This window comes from Alosa sapidissima, chromosome 1 (genome assembly GCF_018492685.1).
Source record: "Alosa sapidissima isolate fAloSap1 chromosome 1, fAloSap1.pri, whole genome shotgun sequence".
Classification (NCBI taxonomy): domain Eukaryota; kingdom Metazoa; phylum Chordata; class Actinopteri; order Clupeiformes; family Clupeidae; genus Alosa; species Alosa sapidissima.
Genome location: NC_055957.1, coordinates 19378550 through 19397205, shown reverse-complemented (window position 1 = coordinate 19397205; position 18656 = coordinate 19378550). Strand labels below are relative to the sequence as shown.

General features: G+C 47.8%; 1 protein-coding gene across 1 annotated transcript in view; it reads right to left on the bottom strand.

Annotated features, from left to right (window-relative positions):
- Positions 1 to 1758: 1758 nt before the first annotated feature.
- Positions 1759 to 18656, bottom strand: part of sorbs2a (sorbin and SH3 domain containing 2a) — a 79836-nt gene continuing 62938 nt past the window's right edge. Inside the window, 14 exon segments of the mRNA XM_042056631.1 lie at positions 1759 to 4052; positions 4642 to 4748; positions 5195 to 5232; positions 5836 to 5931; positions 6744 to 6983; positions 7113 to 8264; positions 8541 to 9755; positions 11465 to 11635; positions 11923 to 12054; positions 13716 to 13830; positions 14457 to 14554; positions 15032 to 15093; positions 17564 to 17777; positions 17779 to 18656. The exon segment at positions 17779 to 18656 is cut by the window's right edge and continues 1036 nt beyond it. Coding sequence (XP_041912565.1) covers positions 3991 to 4052; positions 4642 to 4748; positions 5195 to 5232; positions 5836 to 5931; positions 6744 to 6983; positions 7113 to 8264; positions 8541 to 9755; positions 11465 to 11635; positions 11923 to 12054; positions 13716 to 13830; positions 14457 to 14554; positions 15032 to 15093; positions 17564 to 17777; positions 17779 to 18656 — 4580 coding nt within the window. The 3' untranslated portion in view covers positions 1759 to 3990.

Genomic DNA, 18656 nt, shown 5'->3' with positions numbered 1-18656 from the left:
GGCTGCTTGGTTCATGGCCCAAGCTGGTGAGCTGGACTGATCTGGCTGCAGAGTCTGTGCGAGAGAGAGAGAGAGAGAGTGTGTGTATGTTCCTGAAAGTGTGTGTGTAAGGCTTCACTGGCGAGTTGGGCTCAGTGTTTCTGCCCTTATTTGGTGAGAGCTCCATCAGAGAATCCTCAAACATCTACACACACACACACACACACAGGCACTCACATTGCCTCAGCTGTAGAGACCCATAGCATCTGATTCTCATCATGCCATCTACACCTGATTATCATCTTTATTATTTCCCATCTTTCTCTCATGCTAATGTACCATCCCATACATACACTCCTAAAGAAGTGATTTAGTACCCAACCAGAGAATATCTTTCCATGTCTGATGTGCATTTCAGTCGGCAGCTTATCTTGTTTTTGGTGGGAAATACCCCCCCCCCTCTCTCTCTCTCCCCTTCCTGCGTCCCCCAGAGTGTTTGAAGACTAATTGTCTTATCCCTTCATGTTTTCTCATATATTTTCAATCTATTTTCTCCTCCGTCAGATGCATTCAAGACAAAACCAAAATCAAACTTCAGATGTCTCTTTCCTAACTCACACTAACATTAAAAATACCCTAACAGCAGTCTTCCCAGTTAAACTACAGTAGCCAATGAAAACATGCTGCTGACATTTTTAAAAGGAGGGGATATTAAACCACATTGCATGCAGAGGTTGGTGAGATGAGTTTCTTGTAACTTGTGTGAAGTGAATCGTTTATTTGCTGAGTTGCTATGGAGGCAAAAGAGGTTTCCCCTACACATCATTAGGAAGCCAAGGTGACGACTACAGGAGACTTTACATGGAAAAAATGACCACACTGAAAACCACACACACACACTATGCGCATGTCCACATACACACACACACACACAGTTACACATCGCACACACACATACGACAGTAGTGTAGCTCACTATTTTCATCCTTCATAATACTTGTGTGCAGTCTACACAGCATCAACAACTAACACAGACACACACTGAAACACCAATCTTTCTCCTCCTTAAGTTGTCTGACACAATCTCAATCTTCTCTTACATAATGTGTTTAGAAAACAAAAAGGTCTTTGCCTTGTAAAATATACAAGGCCTTGTTAGTCCCATAAACATAACACAACACAAGTATGTATTCAAAAGGCCAAACCTTAATTATCAAGCAGAATTTATTGGTCAGTCACTCAGTAAGACAAAAAAAAATCAGCACTGATGCCTGGACTTGAAAGGTCATCTCTCGGAGGATAGAGAGAGGCAGGGAGCTCCCCTCCCCCTCGTTTAGGACCAGCAGGACAACAGGAGAGGGACCCTAAGGTAGTCCGTCATCTTCAGGGCCAAAGCTGGGGGCTCACAGTAATGGCTGTAGCAAAAAGGTGCACTCCAAAAGAGCGATCTACAACAAAGTCGACTACACTCCACCCATTAGGATGGAGGCCCTTAAAGTCAGGGGAATATACCCTGGAATAGTAATTGTACTTGATCTGTCTCATGTGTTGCATAAAGAGTTTCTTTTTTTGCACTGTAGATGTTTGTTTGTGTGTGTGCGCATGTGCATTTGTATGTGTGTGTGTGTGTGTGTGTGTGTGTGTGTGAATGTATAGTGTATTTGTGTGGCTAGTTTGGCAAAATGACACTGACATGAGGGTGACGTGTGGGATGCAGTGGACATTCAGATGAATAATGAAACCAAGAGGAAAAGAAACATGGAACCATCATAACCAATGCTGGGTGAGAAAGAAATGCCTTTATAAAGCGAGTGACTCTCTTTGATTTACAGTTCCATACAAAAAGACATACAAAAAACACTGCAGGCAATACAGTGAGCTCAGTGTAGGAGGGACACAAGAGGATGGAGTGATGCAAAGAAGAAAGAGAGGATGAGAGAAAACAATTGCATTGTAAAAGTAAACTAATGTGTGGTTTAAGGTGCTTTTTAAAATATATATATTTGTTTTTTTTTTTTTCAGTTGTCTGTGTCACTCAGTGCACAAACACATACACGTACAGACATACACATTCACTACTTCATTAAGAGAGGTGAAAGAATACCAAAGGCTTGTACTCGTTAAAACACTAAGGCTGCCTAAACAGAAACTTGCACTGACTCAGATCCAGATCCGGCTCAAATCTGACTCAGATCCGGCTCATATCCGGGCCTGACCCGGTTTATATCCGGGCTGGATCAGGTTGGGTCTGCCTCAGTACTAGCAACTGTCTGGGTTGTTCAACAGAAGTGTCACGCCTGGAGAGAACTGGCATCACATATCTGAGCTTCACTTCTACTTGTGCTCCAGCAAGCGCAACATCTGAATCAAATAGCAAATACCAAATAACAAGCCCTGAAGTCTATATTGATTGAAAGCAACTCAACAAGAATGTATTTTAACAAAGTCTTTAGCATTACAAGGTGATGCCTGAAGAAACATAAGCAGTAGAGAATACAGTGGCTATAAGAGATGAAGACTCCTGCACTGAGTTAGTAACCATGAAATCAGGGAAAAAAAAAAACATTCCAATGAAATGCAATGATTCAAACAATGGTGCAAGTATAAACCGTAGGCCACATCAGTGCGGATCAAGAGAGAGGACAGAGAGATGTGGGAAACGATGGTGTCTCCCATTTGTCTTTAACACAGCCATTTCTCTGGTGTCAATCAGAACTCATGGAGAGTAAGGTGGGGTTTATGCCAATACTGCTACTTGATTACTCTTCCTCTAATTCTCTCTTTACTCCAAAATACTCTTCAAAACATCGCCATAATCTGATTCAAAAGGATCATCAGACTTTTCCAATTTTTCATAATAATAATATACAGAGACAGTTCACCCAATTCAGGACAAAACAAATTTCGGAAAATGCTGGAATTCAATCTAGAAATCCATTTTAGTCGGAAGTTCAAATGCACTTCATTATACAAGTATTAGAAATAATACAGAATATATAATTGATTGCCACTTCTACAAGTGTACTTCATAAAATGACTATCTAGAATACAATGATGGTTCAGAGCTGTTTATGAAATAGATCTTAACTGGGGCAAAAAATTCATAGTTTACATTCTACCTAAGTGTCTATAAATACTATTGTTACAAGCAAATACTAAAACATACATATGCTCAACCTAACACCATTGCTTTTATCTAAACCTGCACAATCCTTTGAGGGGAATTGTTGAAAGGACTTGACTGTTATGATGGACTCTGCGTCCTGATCCTCTTTTGAAGAATCCTGTAGTGTGTGATTTGGGACTGAGCCCACTGAGAGTCGTTCTATGGGCTGCGTCCAAATACTGCTGTAATTGCCACTCCACTGTCTCCCGCGGGTCACCTCCTCATTCTTCGGACCTCTCGGTCCTCACACAGAAGACACTTTCAGACTGGGAGAGTGTAGGCAGTGGTGGGCTATGGACTCCTGCGAGCATGACTGATCGCTGACAACCAGGAAGTCCTTTTCCCCTCCTGGGATGTAGGGTTTGTCCAACTGCTGTGAGTTTTACTGAGCTGTCGGAGCCCCCCCTCCCCCTGTGGAGCACTCTGCTGTTATTGCATATCACAGGACACACACATACACACACACACACACACACACAAACACACACCTCCGAGATTCAGAGAATGTGTTGACTACAGCGTGTGTACTGGCCTGGGTTGGGAGATCGACAGCCATCCTGGGTGAGATGGGAGTCGTGCAATGGTGGGATACAAAAGCTTGGTGTATGTAAAAGAATCCCCGAATCAATCAATGTCTGTGAAAATGTCTCTTGTAAAGATGGCTAGTTGGAGCTAAAGGTAACTTGAGTGGACAGTGCCCATACACATAAGGTCAGGAGTTTTCAGTCACACACATACACACAGATACACACACACACGCAGGTGTGATTGGCGCGTGACTTCACGCAGACGGTGAGTAGTGAGGTTTGTGCTGGACAGACAGACAGAGAAGGTCAGAAACAGCCTTACAGCTGCTTCACGTAGTTTCCTGGGAAGGTGCCAAAAAGCTTGCTTTTTCGGGATGTTCCTGATTAAACAAACAGACAAACAAACAGGAAGTAAGTAGTAGTAGTAAGTGTACTACTTAAGTAATACTACACAAACCCTTCATACAATACACCACCATTCTGGGTTCAGTGACTAGCATTTTACAGACTTAACCCTCAAAGAATCCAACATCAGCAGAAACAAACACGCACACACGCACACATTCATTTTTGCGCATTTTGCAATGGATATGTGGCATCTGGTGGTCTTGCCTGTGCATTGTATACAGTACAGGTAACTCTCTTGTTTTGTTTACAATAACTCTCTTGTTTTGTTTTGACTTTATATTTCAGAATACTGTATTGTGTGTGTGTGTGTGTGTGTGTGTGTGTGTGTGTGTGTGTGTGTGTGTGTGTGTGTGTGTGTGTATGGGTTTGTAACTTGTGGTGTTCTCATGTTTGTAACTTTTTACAGAGTAGTAGAGCACATACACCAGAGGAAGAACAGGGCACTGTTGCTTGAGAAATAGCCCCCCACTGTGGTAAACTAGTGTTACTACACCCTTCCTCCACGTCCCAAGCTATGCAAACCTGTGAGCCCATTCCTGAACATGACAATACATAGCCTACCCACAAACCAGCCGTCGTCACACTTCTCCAGGACGTCCACTATGTCTCCTTCCTTCAGCTCCAGTTCGTCCTCGTTCCGTGGCATGTAGTTGTACAGTGCCTGGAACCTGCGGCCCAGTCGCCAATCAGAGAGGGAGTCACACACACCAGGAAGACACAGTACAGAAAATAAGCAAATCATGATCAGCTACCTGTGTCCTGAAATTACAGGAGCAAGTGATCACATCTTAGGAAGTTTATGTAGCTTAAACCATTGGCCATGTAAGGCCGACAAAGGTAGGGTAATCTGATTGTCAGACTAATTACATTAGTAATGAGTAATTACTGTTACTAATTATAATCTGACATCAAGATATATAATAAACACTATAAGTACCACCTCACATTGTGTCATTTTCAAAATTCTTACAATGCCATTTTTAGGTTCAAAATCTAGCCCAGCAAGGGATCCTGTTCCATAAAGCACTGCTCTGAAAGAACTTAGATAACTTAGATAAAACTTTTATACTTCTTTTGTTTTTTTGCTGAAACCAGTTTTGTGTGTTTTACTTACGGGTCTCCAGGCCCATGGTGAGAGTCCTGTGTGATCCTCTGGAAAAAGAGAAGGAGAAAGAGGGAGGGGGGAGGGAGAGAGAGAGAGAGAGAGGCAGAGAGAGAGAGAGAGGCATGGAGAGAGAGAGAGATGCAGGGATTGATAGAGAGGCAGGGAGAGAGAGAGAGACAAAAGGAAATGACATTCATTAGTCTTAATGCTTATTCATGTTTTGGTCTGAATTGCTGTTTTCAAACCTGGAAGTTAACTCTCCAAGTGCATGTTCAGAAGATGGAGCTGAACTCAAAACCTCACACGTTATAACAGCAGACACAAACCCAGCACTGCAGAGCCAGTTCATTCAGTCCAAACGTTAGCTTCATCATCGTCACATATGGATTTATGGGATCCAACTCTGAGACACTTCACATTCACACAACACACACACACACACACACACACGCACACACACACACGCACACGCACACGCACACGCACACGCACATACACACAGACAGACAGATAGAGAGGGGCAACCATGCTCAAGGACACAGCCTTACAAGAAAATCTGAACTTTAAGTGGAAAAGGGTGGAGGGGGTTAGAAAGAACTCAATTTCCCATCCTGCACTGCTGCTAGTGTTTGGGGCACGGGCCAGCCTACCCTTCGGCTCCTGTGGGGGGACAGGCAGAGTCTCCGGGATGAGACGGGGCTGCGGGGAGGCTTACCCCCCAACACCACGTCCTGCTTAAAGACCGGCTGCAAGGGGTGAGAACCCAGTCAGGCAACATGGAGATGCTCAAGGCTGCAGTAGATCATGCAAACACATACGTACACACACACACACACACACACGCACACTCAGACTATATACAGTACATACCACACACACACACACACACACACACACACACACACACACACACACACACACACACACACACACACACACTCAGACTATATACAGTACATACCAACACACACACACAGATAAAGACTACACACTCAAACACACACATTCACACATTGCGGACACATACATTTTAAGGGACATAAATAAAACACAAGTACATTGTACCATTATCTATGAATAAACAACACACACATAGAGCAAGTGCCTCGGCACTCCCTTGAGGTTGCACATGTGCATGCCATCATCTTGACCACAGCAAGCCCATATTCAGTCTGACCAACGCCTCAGAGGACAAACAGCAGCTGTTATGCACCAAGTGGACTCACACAAATAGACAAAACTCCCACAAGCAGCTGGCCACACGGCATGCACACACTCCTGAGTTTCTACTGTGGCCATTTCTTTAGCAAGCCCCCCCTCACCACTCACATTCAGCGCAATCCCAGAAGCCCTCACAAGGCCACAACAAAACCAACAACTTCACATGACAGCTGGTGTCAGTGCCTTTGGGGCCTCTACAAGTATTCGTGCAAACAAACTAAACAGCACAGAGTCAGTATGCACACCAAAAGCCTGAATGGTCCCATATGGATGTTTTACAAGGTTAAAGATGAATGAGATTGAGGCTGATGCGACACTCCTACACTCTTTCCTTTACCTTGATCTTAGGAGACCTCGGCTCCACTCGGGGGGAGAGAGGAGCATCAGAGACAGGTGGAGGAGCAGGAGCAGGAGCAGCAGGAGCAGGAGGGGAGGTGCGTGAAGGGGGTGCAGAGGCAGCAGGTGGGGAGGAGAGAGCATCAAGAGAGAAAGAGAGAGGGAGAGAGGAAGACATGGGAGGAGGTAGAGAGAGAGGGGGGGATGGAGAGAGCGGAGTAGGAGGGGAGGAGAGAGGAACAGGGGAAAGAGTAGGGGAGCAAGAGGTAGGAGGTAGAGAGAGGGGGGGGGATGGAGGGAGGGTGGGGACCGGGAGAGAGGGAGGGATGGGAGGAGAGTGGGAGGTAGGAGGTAGAGAGAGGGGGGGGGATGGAGGGAGGGTGGGGACCGGGAGAGAGGGAGGGATGGAGGTGGGTGGGGGATGGGAAAATGGAGGGATTTCAGATGGCAGTGCAGAGGATGGAGGTGGTGAAGAGGTGGAGAGAGGAGGTGGAGAGGGAGAGAGCGGAGTAGGAGGAGAGGAGAGAGGAACAGGGGAAAGAGTAGGGGAGCAAGAGGGAGGAGGTGAAGAGGGATGGTGTGACAGCGCAATGGAGGCGTCTGGGGCCGAGGAAGGTAGAGAAACAGTAGCTTGTGGAGGATGAGAGGATGGATGCTCATTTGAGGGAGGTGTGGAGCCCTGTGGCGCAGGGAGCAGAGATGGAGGGAGCGGAGAAGAGGGAGGAGTGCAGGGAGAGGAGGGTGAAGGAGGAGACGCCGGGATGGTGGGAAGCAGCGTGTGGAGGGAGAGAGAGGAGGTGGGGAGAGAGGAGGGAGGAGGGGAGGAGACCGGAGAGGAGGGACGGACATGCGGACGCGGGGAGGAGCCGGGAGAGCGCGCACTGGGGGAGGACGAAGAGGAGGATGGACCAGGCACTGAGGAGGAGGAGGAGGGGAGAGGAGAGGAGGAAGGGAGAGAGGGCAGAGGAGTAGACGGAATGGCGGCAGGATCCTGAGAGGCATGAGAGGTAGAGAGAGGAGGAGAGCGGAGAGAGCGGAGGAGAGAGGGTGAGGAGGGGTGGAGGGCAGGAGAGGCAGGGGATTCTGGGATGCTGGAGGTTCGGGTAGCAGGCAAAGGAGGAGGAGATGGAATGCTACTGGCTTGTGGAGATGATGTGGGGAGTTGAGAAGGACAAAGAGGAGGAGTAGGAGGAGTGGAGCGAGGGAGCGGGGGAGAGGGAGGGGGAGGGGAGGAAGGAGGGCATGAAGGAAGCGATGGAGGAGCAGATGACTCACGATGAGATGGAGGACTAGATGGAGGTGGAGGAGACGGAGCAGAAGGATGAGAGAACTGAGACGAGGCAAGGAGCAACGTGAGGACAGGAGAAAGAACAGGGGATAGAGGCTTTGGGGAGGAAGAGCAAAGAGAAGGAGGGATGAGGGGAGAGGGAGGAGGGGAGGGGTGTGGAAGAGAAGAAGTGGTAGAAGGGTTGAAGGAAGAGACAGAAGAGGAGTGTTCAGAGGTACCAAGACGATCCACAGCCTGGCAGATGGAAGAAATGAAATGGGGGGGGGGGGGGCTATAGAAAACAAGATGACCAAGGATAGGAAGACATCCCTTTCTCCTAATGCAATGCACACCACGCATGCATATTTAAATCACCCGTCTGAATAAAGCAATATAATTTACACTGGATTAGCCTGTCGCAGAAACTACCAGTACTGACATCTACCCAGCAGGGACTAAAATTGACCACCATTGACCACTAACTGACTACTGATAGTTAGTCACACAAAGGTCACACACTACATGCTCTACCTTAGCTGAGTGTCCACTACAACCGTCTGTGATTGGCTTTGAGTCTTTTTCGTCAGATTCCTTTTCATCAAGCTCCTCCTCTTCCTCTTCTCGTATGTACAGCTCTGGAAGCCCTGTCTCCCCAATGCTGCTGATTGACTTGATAGACTCAGAGTGGCCATGCATGAGCTTTGACTGGCTGTTAAATATGCCAGAGAGAATGTCCTCCGCCTGCTGTCTATAGAGATCGGACTCAGAGTGACCAGTACTCTGCGGTCTAGGTGAGAGGAGACTCTGTGTGGTTAAACCATAAGGCTCGTCCACTTTACTCTCCGCACTCTTAGGTTTGTTCTGGAGGTTGATGGATGTGTCACTGAGCAATGGCTTTGACAGTCCCGCCCCATCCTCATATCTTGATTGGGTGTCCAGCAGCATGGACAGGAGCTCGTCGTACGGGTCCTGTACACTATGACCAGCCTGGCCTGTGTCTACCTGCAGTGCTTTGCTTGGCCTGTAGGGGGAGCCTAGAGTTGGGCAGCCAGGTGGCTCAGCACAGTCTGGCTCTGTCTGATCTGTGGGAGGCCCTGACGGCTTCTCCTCTATGGTCCTCAATCTGCTGCCACTCTGTAGTGAAGGAGTGGAGCCTGGCACACCATGGGCAAGGACCCGAGGAGGGCTCTGGCACAGGGCTGGGGACATGGGGTAGCCCGGAGAGGTGAGCCCCTGTCTGACTGGGGACATGGGGTAGTCCAGTGAGGTGAGCCCCTGTCTGACTGGGGACATGGGGTAGTCCGGTGAGGTGAGCCCCTGTCTGACTGGTGACATGGGGTAGTCTGGGGAGGTGACCCCCTGTCTGACTGGGGACATGGGGTAGTCCGGTGAGGTGAGCCCCTGTCTGACTGGGGACATGGGGTAGTCTGGGGAGGTGACCCCCTGCCTGGCTGGAGGGTGGTGGTGGCTTCTAGGCGGAGGCGTGAGGCCACGTTTGGGTGGAGCGGGCGGAGTGACGCCGACCGCGGGGTTGACAGAGCCCAGACCGGGGAGCAGGCAGGTGGGGAAAGGGGGCGGTAGGGGGGGGACGGGGGTGCTGCAGACGGAGGTGGCTGGGGTGGTGGTGGTGGAGGGGTAGAGAGGAGACAGGAGGTCCTGGAGGCCCAGAGTGAGGGACAGCCACTCCTCCGTGATGGCCTGCAGGGGGTGCTGTGGAACGGGAGGGGAGTGCAGGGTGGAGGCGCTCTGGTAGGATCGCACAGAGAGACAAACACAGAACACAGAAGACCAGTGGACACAGGGAAAGCAGAGGAAGGACAAGTAAGCCTGAGGAAGGCAGGGCGTGAACATCGCTCATCAGCTGTATGTGTTCCATAAGCCTGTGAGGGGCGTGTATGGGGACTGCAGTGGCATCTTTGCAATTTTCTCAGTGCAGCTTTGCAGTTCAGATTTCAAGTGGTTTTATAATGTAGTTCTTGTATATTGTTTATATACCTTTTTAGCTTCCAACAATAAAGCTGCACCTTTAGAACTGTCAACAGACTGCATTATCCCTGTGCTGCAGAAGTACCTTAGGCCTCTACCAGCCACTACCAGACACGGCTCCTTTTAAGGACTTGGATCAACTGATCAAAGCACTTATGTACAGCTTAGTGAACAAAATGAGAGATCAACCACTGTATTTATGAAGAAAAGTATGAGCTTTAGTGTATGTGTGTGTGTGTGTGTGTGTGTGTGTGTGTGTGTGTGTGTGTGTATGTATGTGTGTATGTGTGTGTGAGAGAGAGAGAGAGAGAGAGAGGAGAGAGAGAGAGAGAGAGAGAGTTAGAGCATATTTGACCATGTTAGCTATGTGTGTAGTTGCGCCTGCAGTGCTTGCACATGTGTCTGTGTATCTGCTTGCAGCACTTGTCCTGGTTCTCTAATAACATCCTGTTTACAAAAGTCTTGTGCACACACCCATCCCTATCATCCTCATGGCAACACAGCTGTACAAACCCCATGCCCTGAGTGGGACTCCAGAATCAGCCACGCTGGCCAGATGGAGAAGGTGGGGTTGGGGTGGAGAGGTTGGAGGGGGAGAGGGGGGAGAGGGGATTGAGGGTGGCCTCTCATCATGTCTCCATCTGGTACAGGTGCTGACCTCAGAGTGCTGACTGGACTGAGGCCCTGCATCCATTCACTCAACGCTGACACTCACTTCCTCTTTTAGCATTTTGCGCATCGCAATCAATACATCGCTAATTGCACTTCATATGCAATCAGTGTGGATGTGGCAATGCTGATATGAAGGAAAGGAACACTGCAGATGCCATGATGTGTGTGTGCTGTTAACTGCTAATTCTGCTGGACTCCTGGTGGCAAGGCTCTGAACAAGAAGCAAAGCCCTCTAGGCAGATGTCTGGTAATGACTGACTGAATGAGTGCCTACCACTACCCTCTGGTGACTGGTACTGGGATGTTGTGTCAAATCAGTGTTAAAAAATCATAATCATGGGAATCGAAGTCACAATCCAGAGCAGCCTCAACACCAGGGCCAGAACACGCAGTCGGAACTCTCAGGGACAGAACACAAAGCCACGGGGCTGGACTGCCCTGTGTGGTGGCGTAATGATGTGGACACGCACACATCTGACAAACTCAAGTGAAAAAGAAAAGAGGGGCAGCCAAAGAGCTAGTAGCAGAAAGGGCACCATGCTCATTTAGCATTAAACAGAGTGGAGGGACTTTCCCACTGGTCTTAAAGGTCCCTTCACTTACAATGTACTAGGCACACATTACTTCCCACAGCATTACGCTCTGTGAAGTGGAGAGTCAAGCCTCAGGCTGAGTCAGCGAAAAAGTAGAAATACTTCTCACTTTTATGCACTACTTTGCAGAGTAGTATATAACTAGAGCAGGGGGTAGATGAATAGTGTCTAGTTTCAACTTCCTGCGGCGGCGGCGGCTCTCACCTTGTGGCTCCTGGAGCTGGGGCGGTCGGAGCGGTGGGCAGGGCTCTTGGAGGGAGACCTCTTGATGATGTCCACATAGGACATGGGGAAGATGCCCTGTTTGCCTGTGGCTGGGATCTTCCCCTCGTACCAGTTGGAGTCCACCTGTCTGAGCAGGATAACACGCTCTCCCTGTGGAACACACACACACACACACACACACACACACACACAAACACACACACACACACACACACACACAGGCCACTTATGAAATATAGGCCACAGGCCACTTATAAAATATTTCGGGCCTAACTTAATGCACTTATTACGCATTCACTTCCAGTAAGTGAAGGGTTCCCCTTTACACTATGCTATAGCACTGCATAGCAACATTTGAAACACAAGCAGCCATTTAGAATGGATGGGCTGCCAGAGGTCCACAGAGACCCAGTTAGAGCATAGAGAAACAGACTTGCCTTTCTGAGTGACAGCTCCACGTTGGTGTCAGCGTTGAAGTTGTAGCGAGCCACTGCCTCCCCCATCTCTCTCACCTGGGCGGGTGGAGGAGGACGCACCGGCTGGGGCTGCTTCTCCACCGCAGGCACCTTCTGTGTGTGTGTGTGTGTGTGAGAGTGTGTGTGTGTGTTTGAAAGAGTGGGAGACAGAGATAGATGAATCATTTAGAATAGGGAGATGGATTCTATGCAGGGCTCCATTTTGGATTTCCTTCCTACTGGGCAATCAACTTCCTGTTTACACTGTACACAGTAGGCTATGACAGAAAATTACAGATTACTACCCTGTCAGTTTTAACCCTTAGAACCCTAAGCTGCTTTTAGGGCATTTTCACTACCTTTATTCATAAGGATTTATTCTGGTCATTGTAAGTGCCACACACACATATTATATATTGTTTTTTTTTCAGCAGAGTCTAGGCTATCCAGATCTGCCATTTCTTGTATTAGTACTAGCATTGATTTTATTTTTTTACAATTTTTATATTTTGACATGTATCTCACCACAGCAAGCTCATAGCTCTACATGCATTTCATGTGTGTGTAGGGCAGACTGTCCCGAATCTGGCAATATCATTGCCATGGTGGAGGGATTCTCTGGGGCTGAGGAATTTACAGACATATGTGGTGTGCGCCTTACAGAAATAAATGTTTTTTTTTTATTTAGTGATTAAAAATGACCTTTCTGCGCTCCATATCTGTGACATGAACTGATCTGACCTAACTTGACCCAAGTTTACGTGTTGCCATGAACAAAGTAAAGGCAAAAAAGGTGTTTCTTTGTCGAACAAAATGGGATGCAATGTGAGCCTTGAATTGGATGCCATGCAGGAATTTGCTAGGATCTCAAAACCGCATTATGAAAATGTTTTGCCATAGAGAAACACACAATAGCGTTGGATTATAAACATGCTTTGCCACAAAAACAGACAAAAACGTGAGGTAAGTCGAGCTATATGAAGTTATTATTTTTCACTTTGTCTGTTTTATAACCCAGAAGGATGTACTTGGTATCAAATGATAGCTCTGTCTCCTCTTTCATCTGACATGCGTGGCATATCTATCCGATCACAGGTCCGCAAGTAATTCAAACTAGAGTAATGGGTGTGCAGCATTGGTTTTTGTACATGATGTTATTATTTTGCAGTCACTTCGTCTGTTTTCATAAGCCAGAAGGATCGACATCCTTGGTACCAATGGATAGCCCTGTGTCTCTTCTTTCATCTGATATGCTTGCCATATCTATGTGTTCACAGGTTCGCGAGTAATTCAAACAAGAGTAATGGGTGCGCAGTATAGACTGTAAGTATAGACTGTAAATATGATGCAATTTGATTTTATGATTTTTAAAAAAAAAATCATACTTTAACGTACAGACAAGTGCGTGGTCTCGTTGGAAAGCCCCACTTCTGCTCTGTCACGCAATAAAGGTCTCGCTGCAATGAACAATTGCGGAGCAATGTAACAGAGAAGAAAGGGTGTGTTTTTTGCCGCACTTTGCGTCAATCGGGTTCCAAGGGTTAATATAATAGGCTATATCTTATTGAACAACATAGCTAAAGTTATCTGACCAGTACCATGAGATGAGGTCCTGAAGACAATAACTATAGAAAAAAGCCATATTTGCCAATATTTTAACGTAAACAGGAAGTTGATAGCCCAGTACAAGTGAGTCCAAAATGGAGTTATGCATAGAGCCTATTAGTATAGCTGGTGGTAGCTGGTGGATAGCAGTATAATTTCCACACACTCACCTCCACATAGGAGATGGGGAGGATCCCCACGCGTCCACGGTGCTCTCCCTCATACCAGTTGCCATCAATCTGTCTGATGATGTTCACAGCATCACCCTTCTTAAAGGACAACTCCCTGTGGGCAACACACACACACACACACACACACACACACACACACACACACACACACACACACACACACATAGACAATAACAGGTACAGCTAGAGCAGACACAGCCAACCCTGCAGCAAGAGTGTCTGAATGGGCCAACTGAGACCTCTCCCAGTTTTTATGCAAGTACATAGCACTGTGTACTGTAGGATCTCAGTCTAATTATATGGTCCATGTGATATGACCAAGCATCAGCAGGCGTCACATTCAGGCAGCTGCAATAAGCATATCAAAATACACAGATAATGACATGACATGTGGGCCATGTCAAATAAAGAGCTGACATATTAGGCAGTCTCATGATGGTTTGCTGATGTAACGCAGAACAGGAATAAAGCATGACGGCAACATAAGCAACGTGAAGCAGCAAGCCCATGACAAGCTTTAGCAGAAGATGCATGTAGGGTAATGTAGTGTATCGACGAGCCATGCACAAGTGCTACACTAGCACACAGCTTGGGCACAGCAGGTGTCTGTGTGTGTGTGTGTGTGTGTGCATTTGTGAATACAGCCATGAGGACTGCATGTGATGTCATGTGTCATGCCCGACGGTCCTGTGGCCTGCGGCGTTTGGCGGAACTACTCACTTGGCCGTTTGTGCCTTAAAATCATAAATAGCTCTGGCAGGCTGTTTCTGATGAAGGAGAGAAGACAATATGAGAAATGTCATCTGCTTATGGGAGACCTATAAGGATGAGACAACGAAAGAGACGTTGAGCCAACACTTACATAAAACTCTCTCTCTCTCTTTCTCTCAGAAACACACACACGCACACACACGCACACACACAACTACAACAACAACAACAGCAACACACTATGTCTACCACCAGTTAATTCAAGAAAAATTATTATTGATAAAAACTGTGTCATATTACCATTATATTGTATACCAATATATAAAAATGCTGGTTAACATATGACAGGTACCGAACACGATAACTCCTATGACAATTACTGACAATGGTAACAGATGTAGTTCTACACTTGTACACAGTCAGTCATTAGCAGGTGTCTGATGAAGAAAACTTGATTTCACATGGTTATGTTGTAGGAATATTATGCTGGCAGCATCCACCTCACTTCTCAAATGACAGTCAAAGTTCTATCCAGACTTTGGTGTTTTTGGAGGTGGACGATGAGAGAACCCTCTGCTGCTCACCTCTCTGTTGGGGGAGGGCCTTCTGTGCTGGGGGGTTTGGCGGCCAGTGTCCGATGTCTGATCTGTGGGAGCAGAGAGGTAAGAATTGAGAGGTCAGGGCTCAAGGTGGCCAGGTCAACACAGTGAAGACTGCATGCAAATGGTGCAGGGCTCATCAATGGCAGGTGTGTCAAGGAGGAGATATGGCATCCAGGGGAATGAGGGGTTGAATTTGAACATAAATATAAAAGCAAGGCTCCAACAAAAAATACATTTATTTCACTTTTACACACTCCACAATTCACAGGAAAACACAAGGTAAAATGAGGGCTGACAGGGCCGATGCAGGATTTAACATAAAACATGCTCAGAAGGGAAACAATAAAAGAAGACACCAGTAATATTCCAAATCAAGCAAAACAACTGTAAATGACAAACATGATCAGAATAAAGGCACATGATCAAATTATACAACACTGTGGAACTAAGGCTTTTTACTTTGAGAACATGTGTTTTTTTATAGGCCACTATCAGAGCACTGTGAACTGTCACTCACCTTTCCACCATCAACTTACCTTCACCCTATACTCAAATGAACTCATATCCATTCCCCAGCCCAACCCTTCCCTCACATCTCACCGATTTCTACGCCTCACTCTGGGTATAAACAAAGGGTTTTAAACAAGTAGTTTAATGGACCCAGAACAAAAAAAATAAAAAATAACCAAAACACACAACATCAACAACAACAAAAATGATACAGGTAAACAAAAGATAAAAGTGAAATACTATTGATAATAATTAAATAAATCCACAGACTGACCACAAAGGAGTGATGACCTCTGGTTAAAATGCATGCACACCAGAGAGGGCATCAGGGGGTATCTGCTGCAGCCAGGGACTCCTACTGACTGGACTAACGCTTTACTGCTGCCAACCACATTGAGGTTTCTAGGAACCAAGTTACAGTATTTTCACACTCAGTGCTGCTGTTGCTGCTGCTAAGGCACATCAGATCTTTAACTATATCACTATATCAGATATTCTGAATTTTGAATAGAATCTACATAAAAGACAGTAAAGATAAAAAGATCCATCAGTCAATTAAAATGGATCCTTCTATCTATCTGACAGTAACCCACAGATTTAGGCAGCAAACTAAATTAAATAGCTAAGCAGCTATAGGTAAGCAGGAGACCCTGGTCAAACAGCCTGCATTACACCAGCAGAACAGCAGGGGGCAGAAGAGGTATGACAGATGGATGTTGGGCCTCAGAGACTTTATCCACCAGGGGGTCGTTTCTAGAAAAGTTAGCAACGACGTTGCTCAACCACCATGGTACGACCCAACTTGCGACCAAACAACGACACTGTTACACCTGTTTCCAGAAAGCATCGTACCTGTGTCGCAATTCGCTACCTCCGACGTTCGAACACCGTAGTTCCAACAACGTTGTTGATGATGCAGCAATACATATCATTGGTGGAAACAGTGAAAACGTGTAATACCCCACCCCCTAGAAATGTTCTGTCACGGCCTATATGTCGACATTTTTCAAATCTAAACCGAGTGATTTATGCTGGCATTGTCATTGCCATCAGCCAAAACCTAAACCTATTGCAAGCATATAAAACAGTTAACTTAAGCAGACCAATATGAGTCATTTGTTTTAACTATCTATGTGTTGGAAAAAATATATAGCCTGGCCAAATATCTGGGTAACCCATAGGTTATCAACTGTCTCTTGGCTTAACGGCAGCGCGTTGGTGCACTGCGAGCTCGGCCGGAGTTCGCATCCTATCTCTTCGCATCCTATCTCTATTTCATCTCTGAGTAAGAGTAGGCCTACGAGACACAACAATAGGTTTTGACCATACACATTTATGTATATAGTTACTCTACATCGAGAGACCATAGGTACAAGACATAAGTCAAAAACAATTGAATCTACATGTCACACTAGTTCACCTGCAGGTAGCGAGAAGCAAGAGGACAATCTCACATCATAAGAAAATCGAACCTACAACGTTGGGATAATAAGTCATCTGCTTTAGCCACTACACCATTTAACACTGCTGTTGTTAGGGACTGTGAAGATTATAATACTAAAAGCAAGGCAATACTTTAATTAACATAAATAGCAAGAATGAGCCAAGTAGGGGAGCAGTGTCTTAATCAAAATTAAGCTACAGGATAGATCAATAATTGAGTCACGAGATAAACATCCACTTCGCAAATTTTGGTAAGGCGGCTGTGATTTTTGGTTAGGCGCTCCGGACACCAACAGGAACTACCAAGGAACGACACAAGTGCGACTGCCTAGGGGCAGTAGTTCAAACGAGCAAACTTTGCGTCCTTGTTTGCGATTGAGAGTTCGAACTACCCTTTCTAGAAACAACAAATCTAAGAACGATGGAGCGAACTACCAAGGTTGCAACGCAAGTTAGCAAACGATGCTTTCTAGAAACGACCCCCTGATGGGCATGTGTATTTATGTGCATGCAGGTGTGGTTGGGGAGGGTGGGGGCTGATGTAAGCCATTGCTCCTCCACCTGAGTAACAGTGTGCGTTGGCGTTGGCGTGGTGGTGGTTGTTGTTGGAGGCGTCTGCGTGGTGGTGGTGGTGGTGGTGGTGGTGCCGGTAGGGGGAGGCACTGAGGTCTGAGCCGGCCCTGCAGGGCGAGGCGTAGCCACTAGGGGAGCCCTGCTGGCTCCTGCTCTGGGGGGCTTGGTGGGGGTGGGGGGGGGTAAGGCTGCTGCTGGTGCGAGGAGGGAGGCGGAGGCGAGGCCCCCGCGCTGTGGTGCCCGCCAAAGTGCCCGCCCCGGTGGCTCTTCAGCGACGAGCTCCTCTCAGGCACGTCGGGCAGCAGCTCCTCCAGCAGCCGGCGCAGGATGCTGTCATCGGGGAGACGGGCCACGCCATCGCGCAGGCTCTGGCCCTCGCCGCGGCCAGCCCGCTCGGCACGGATGTGCTCGTAGATATCCTGCAGCGCGGCGTCCAGCGCCTCGTACATGGCCGCTTTGGAGCGCGGTCGGGAGCGGGCGCGGCGATGATGACCGCCTCCGCAGTCGCCGTTGCCGTCGCCGCCTCCGGAGGGAGAGCCCTTTTTCCGGCGGAAAGGCACGGGGCTGACCAGGAAGGCCAGCTTGGAGAGGCCTGGGTCGGGCTGCGAGAGCGCCGACGGGTGGGCGTGGGTGGGGGTGGTGGTGGGCGGCCGCGGCTCCAGGCGGGCGCGCTCGCGCTCGTGCCTGCGCATGGTGGTGAAGCGCGTGTAGGACGCTGGGCAGCGGCCCTTGCAGGAGCTGATGAGGTGGCGGTGCTGGAAGCCCTGGCTCTGGCCCAGGCTCTGGTGGCTCTGGTGGTGACCGTGAGTGTGCGTGTGAGTGTGGCCGTGGTGGTGGTGGTGGTGGAGGAGCTGGTGGCGGCTGGCGGCTGACGCGTAGAAGCTCTCGGACGAGGTGAGCGAGCAGTGGTCAAAGTCGCTCTCGCTGCAGAAGGATGAGGCCTCCAGCTGGACGAAGTCGCTCAGGTCGGAGGCGGCTGCGTCGGCCTCGCTGTCCGAGTACTCCCCCTGCTGGTGCGGAGTGGCGCTGGCGGGACGCGGCCTGTCCAGAGGGTGGTGGTGCTGATGATGGTGATGGTGGT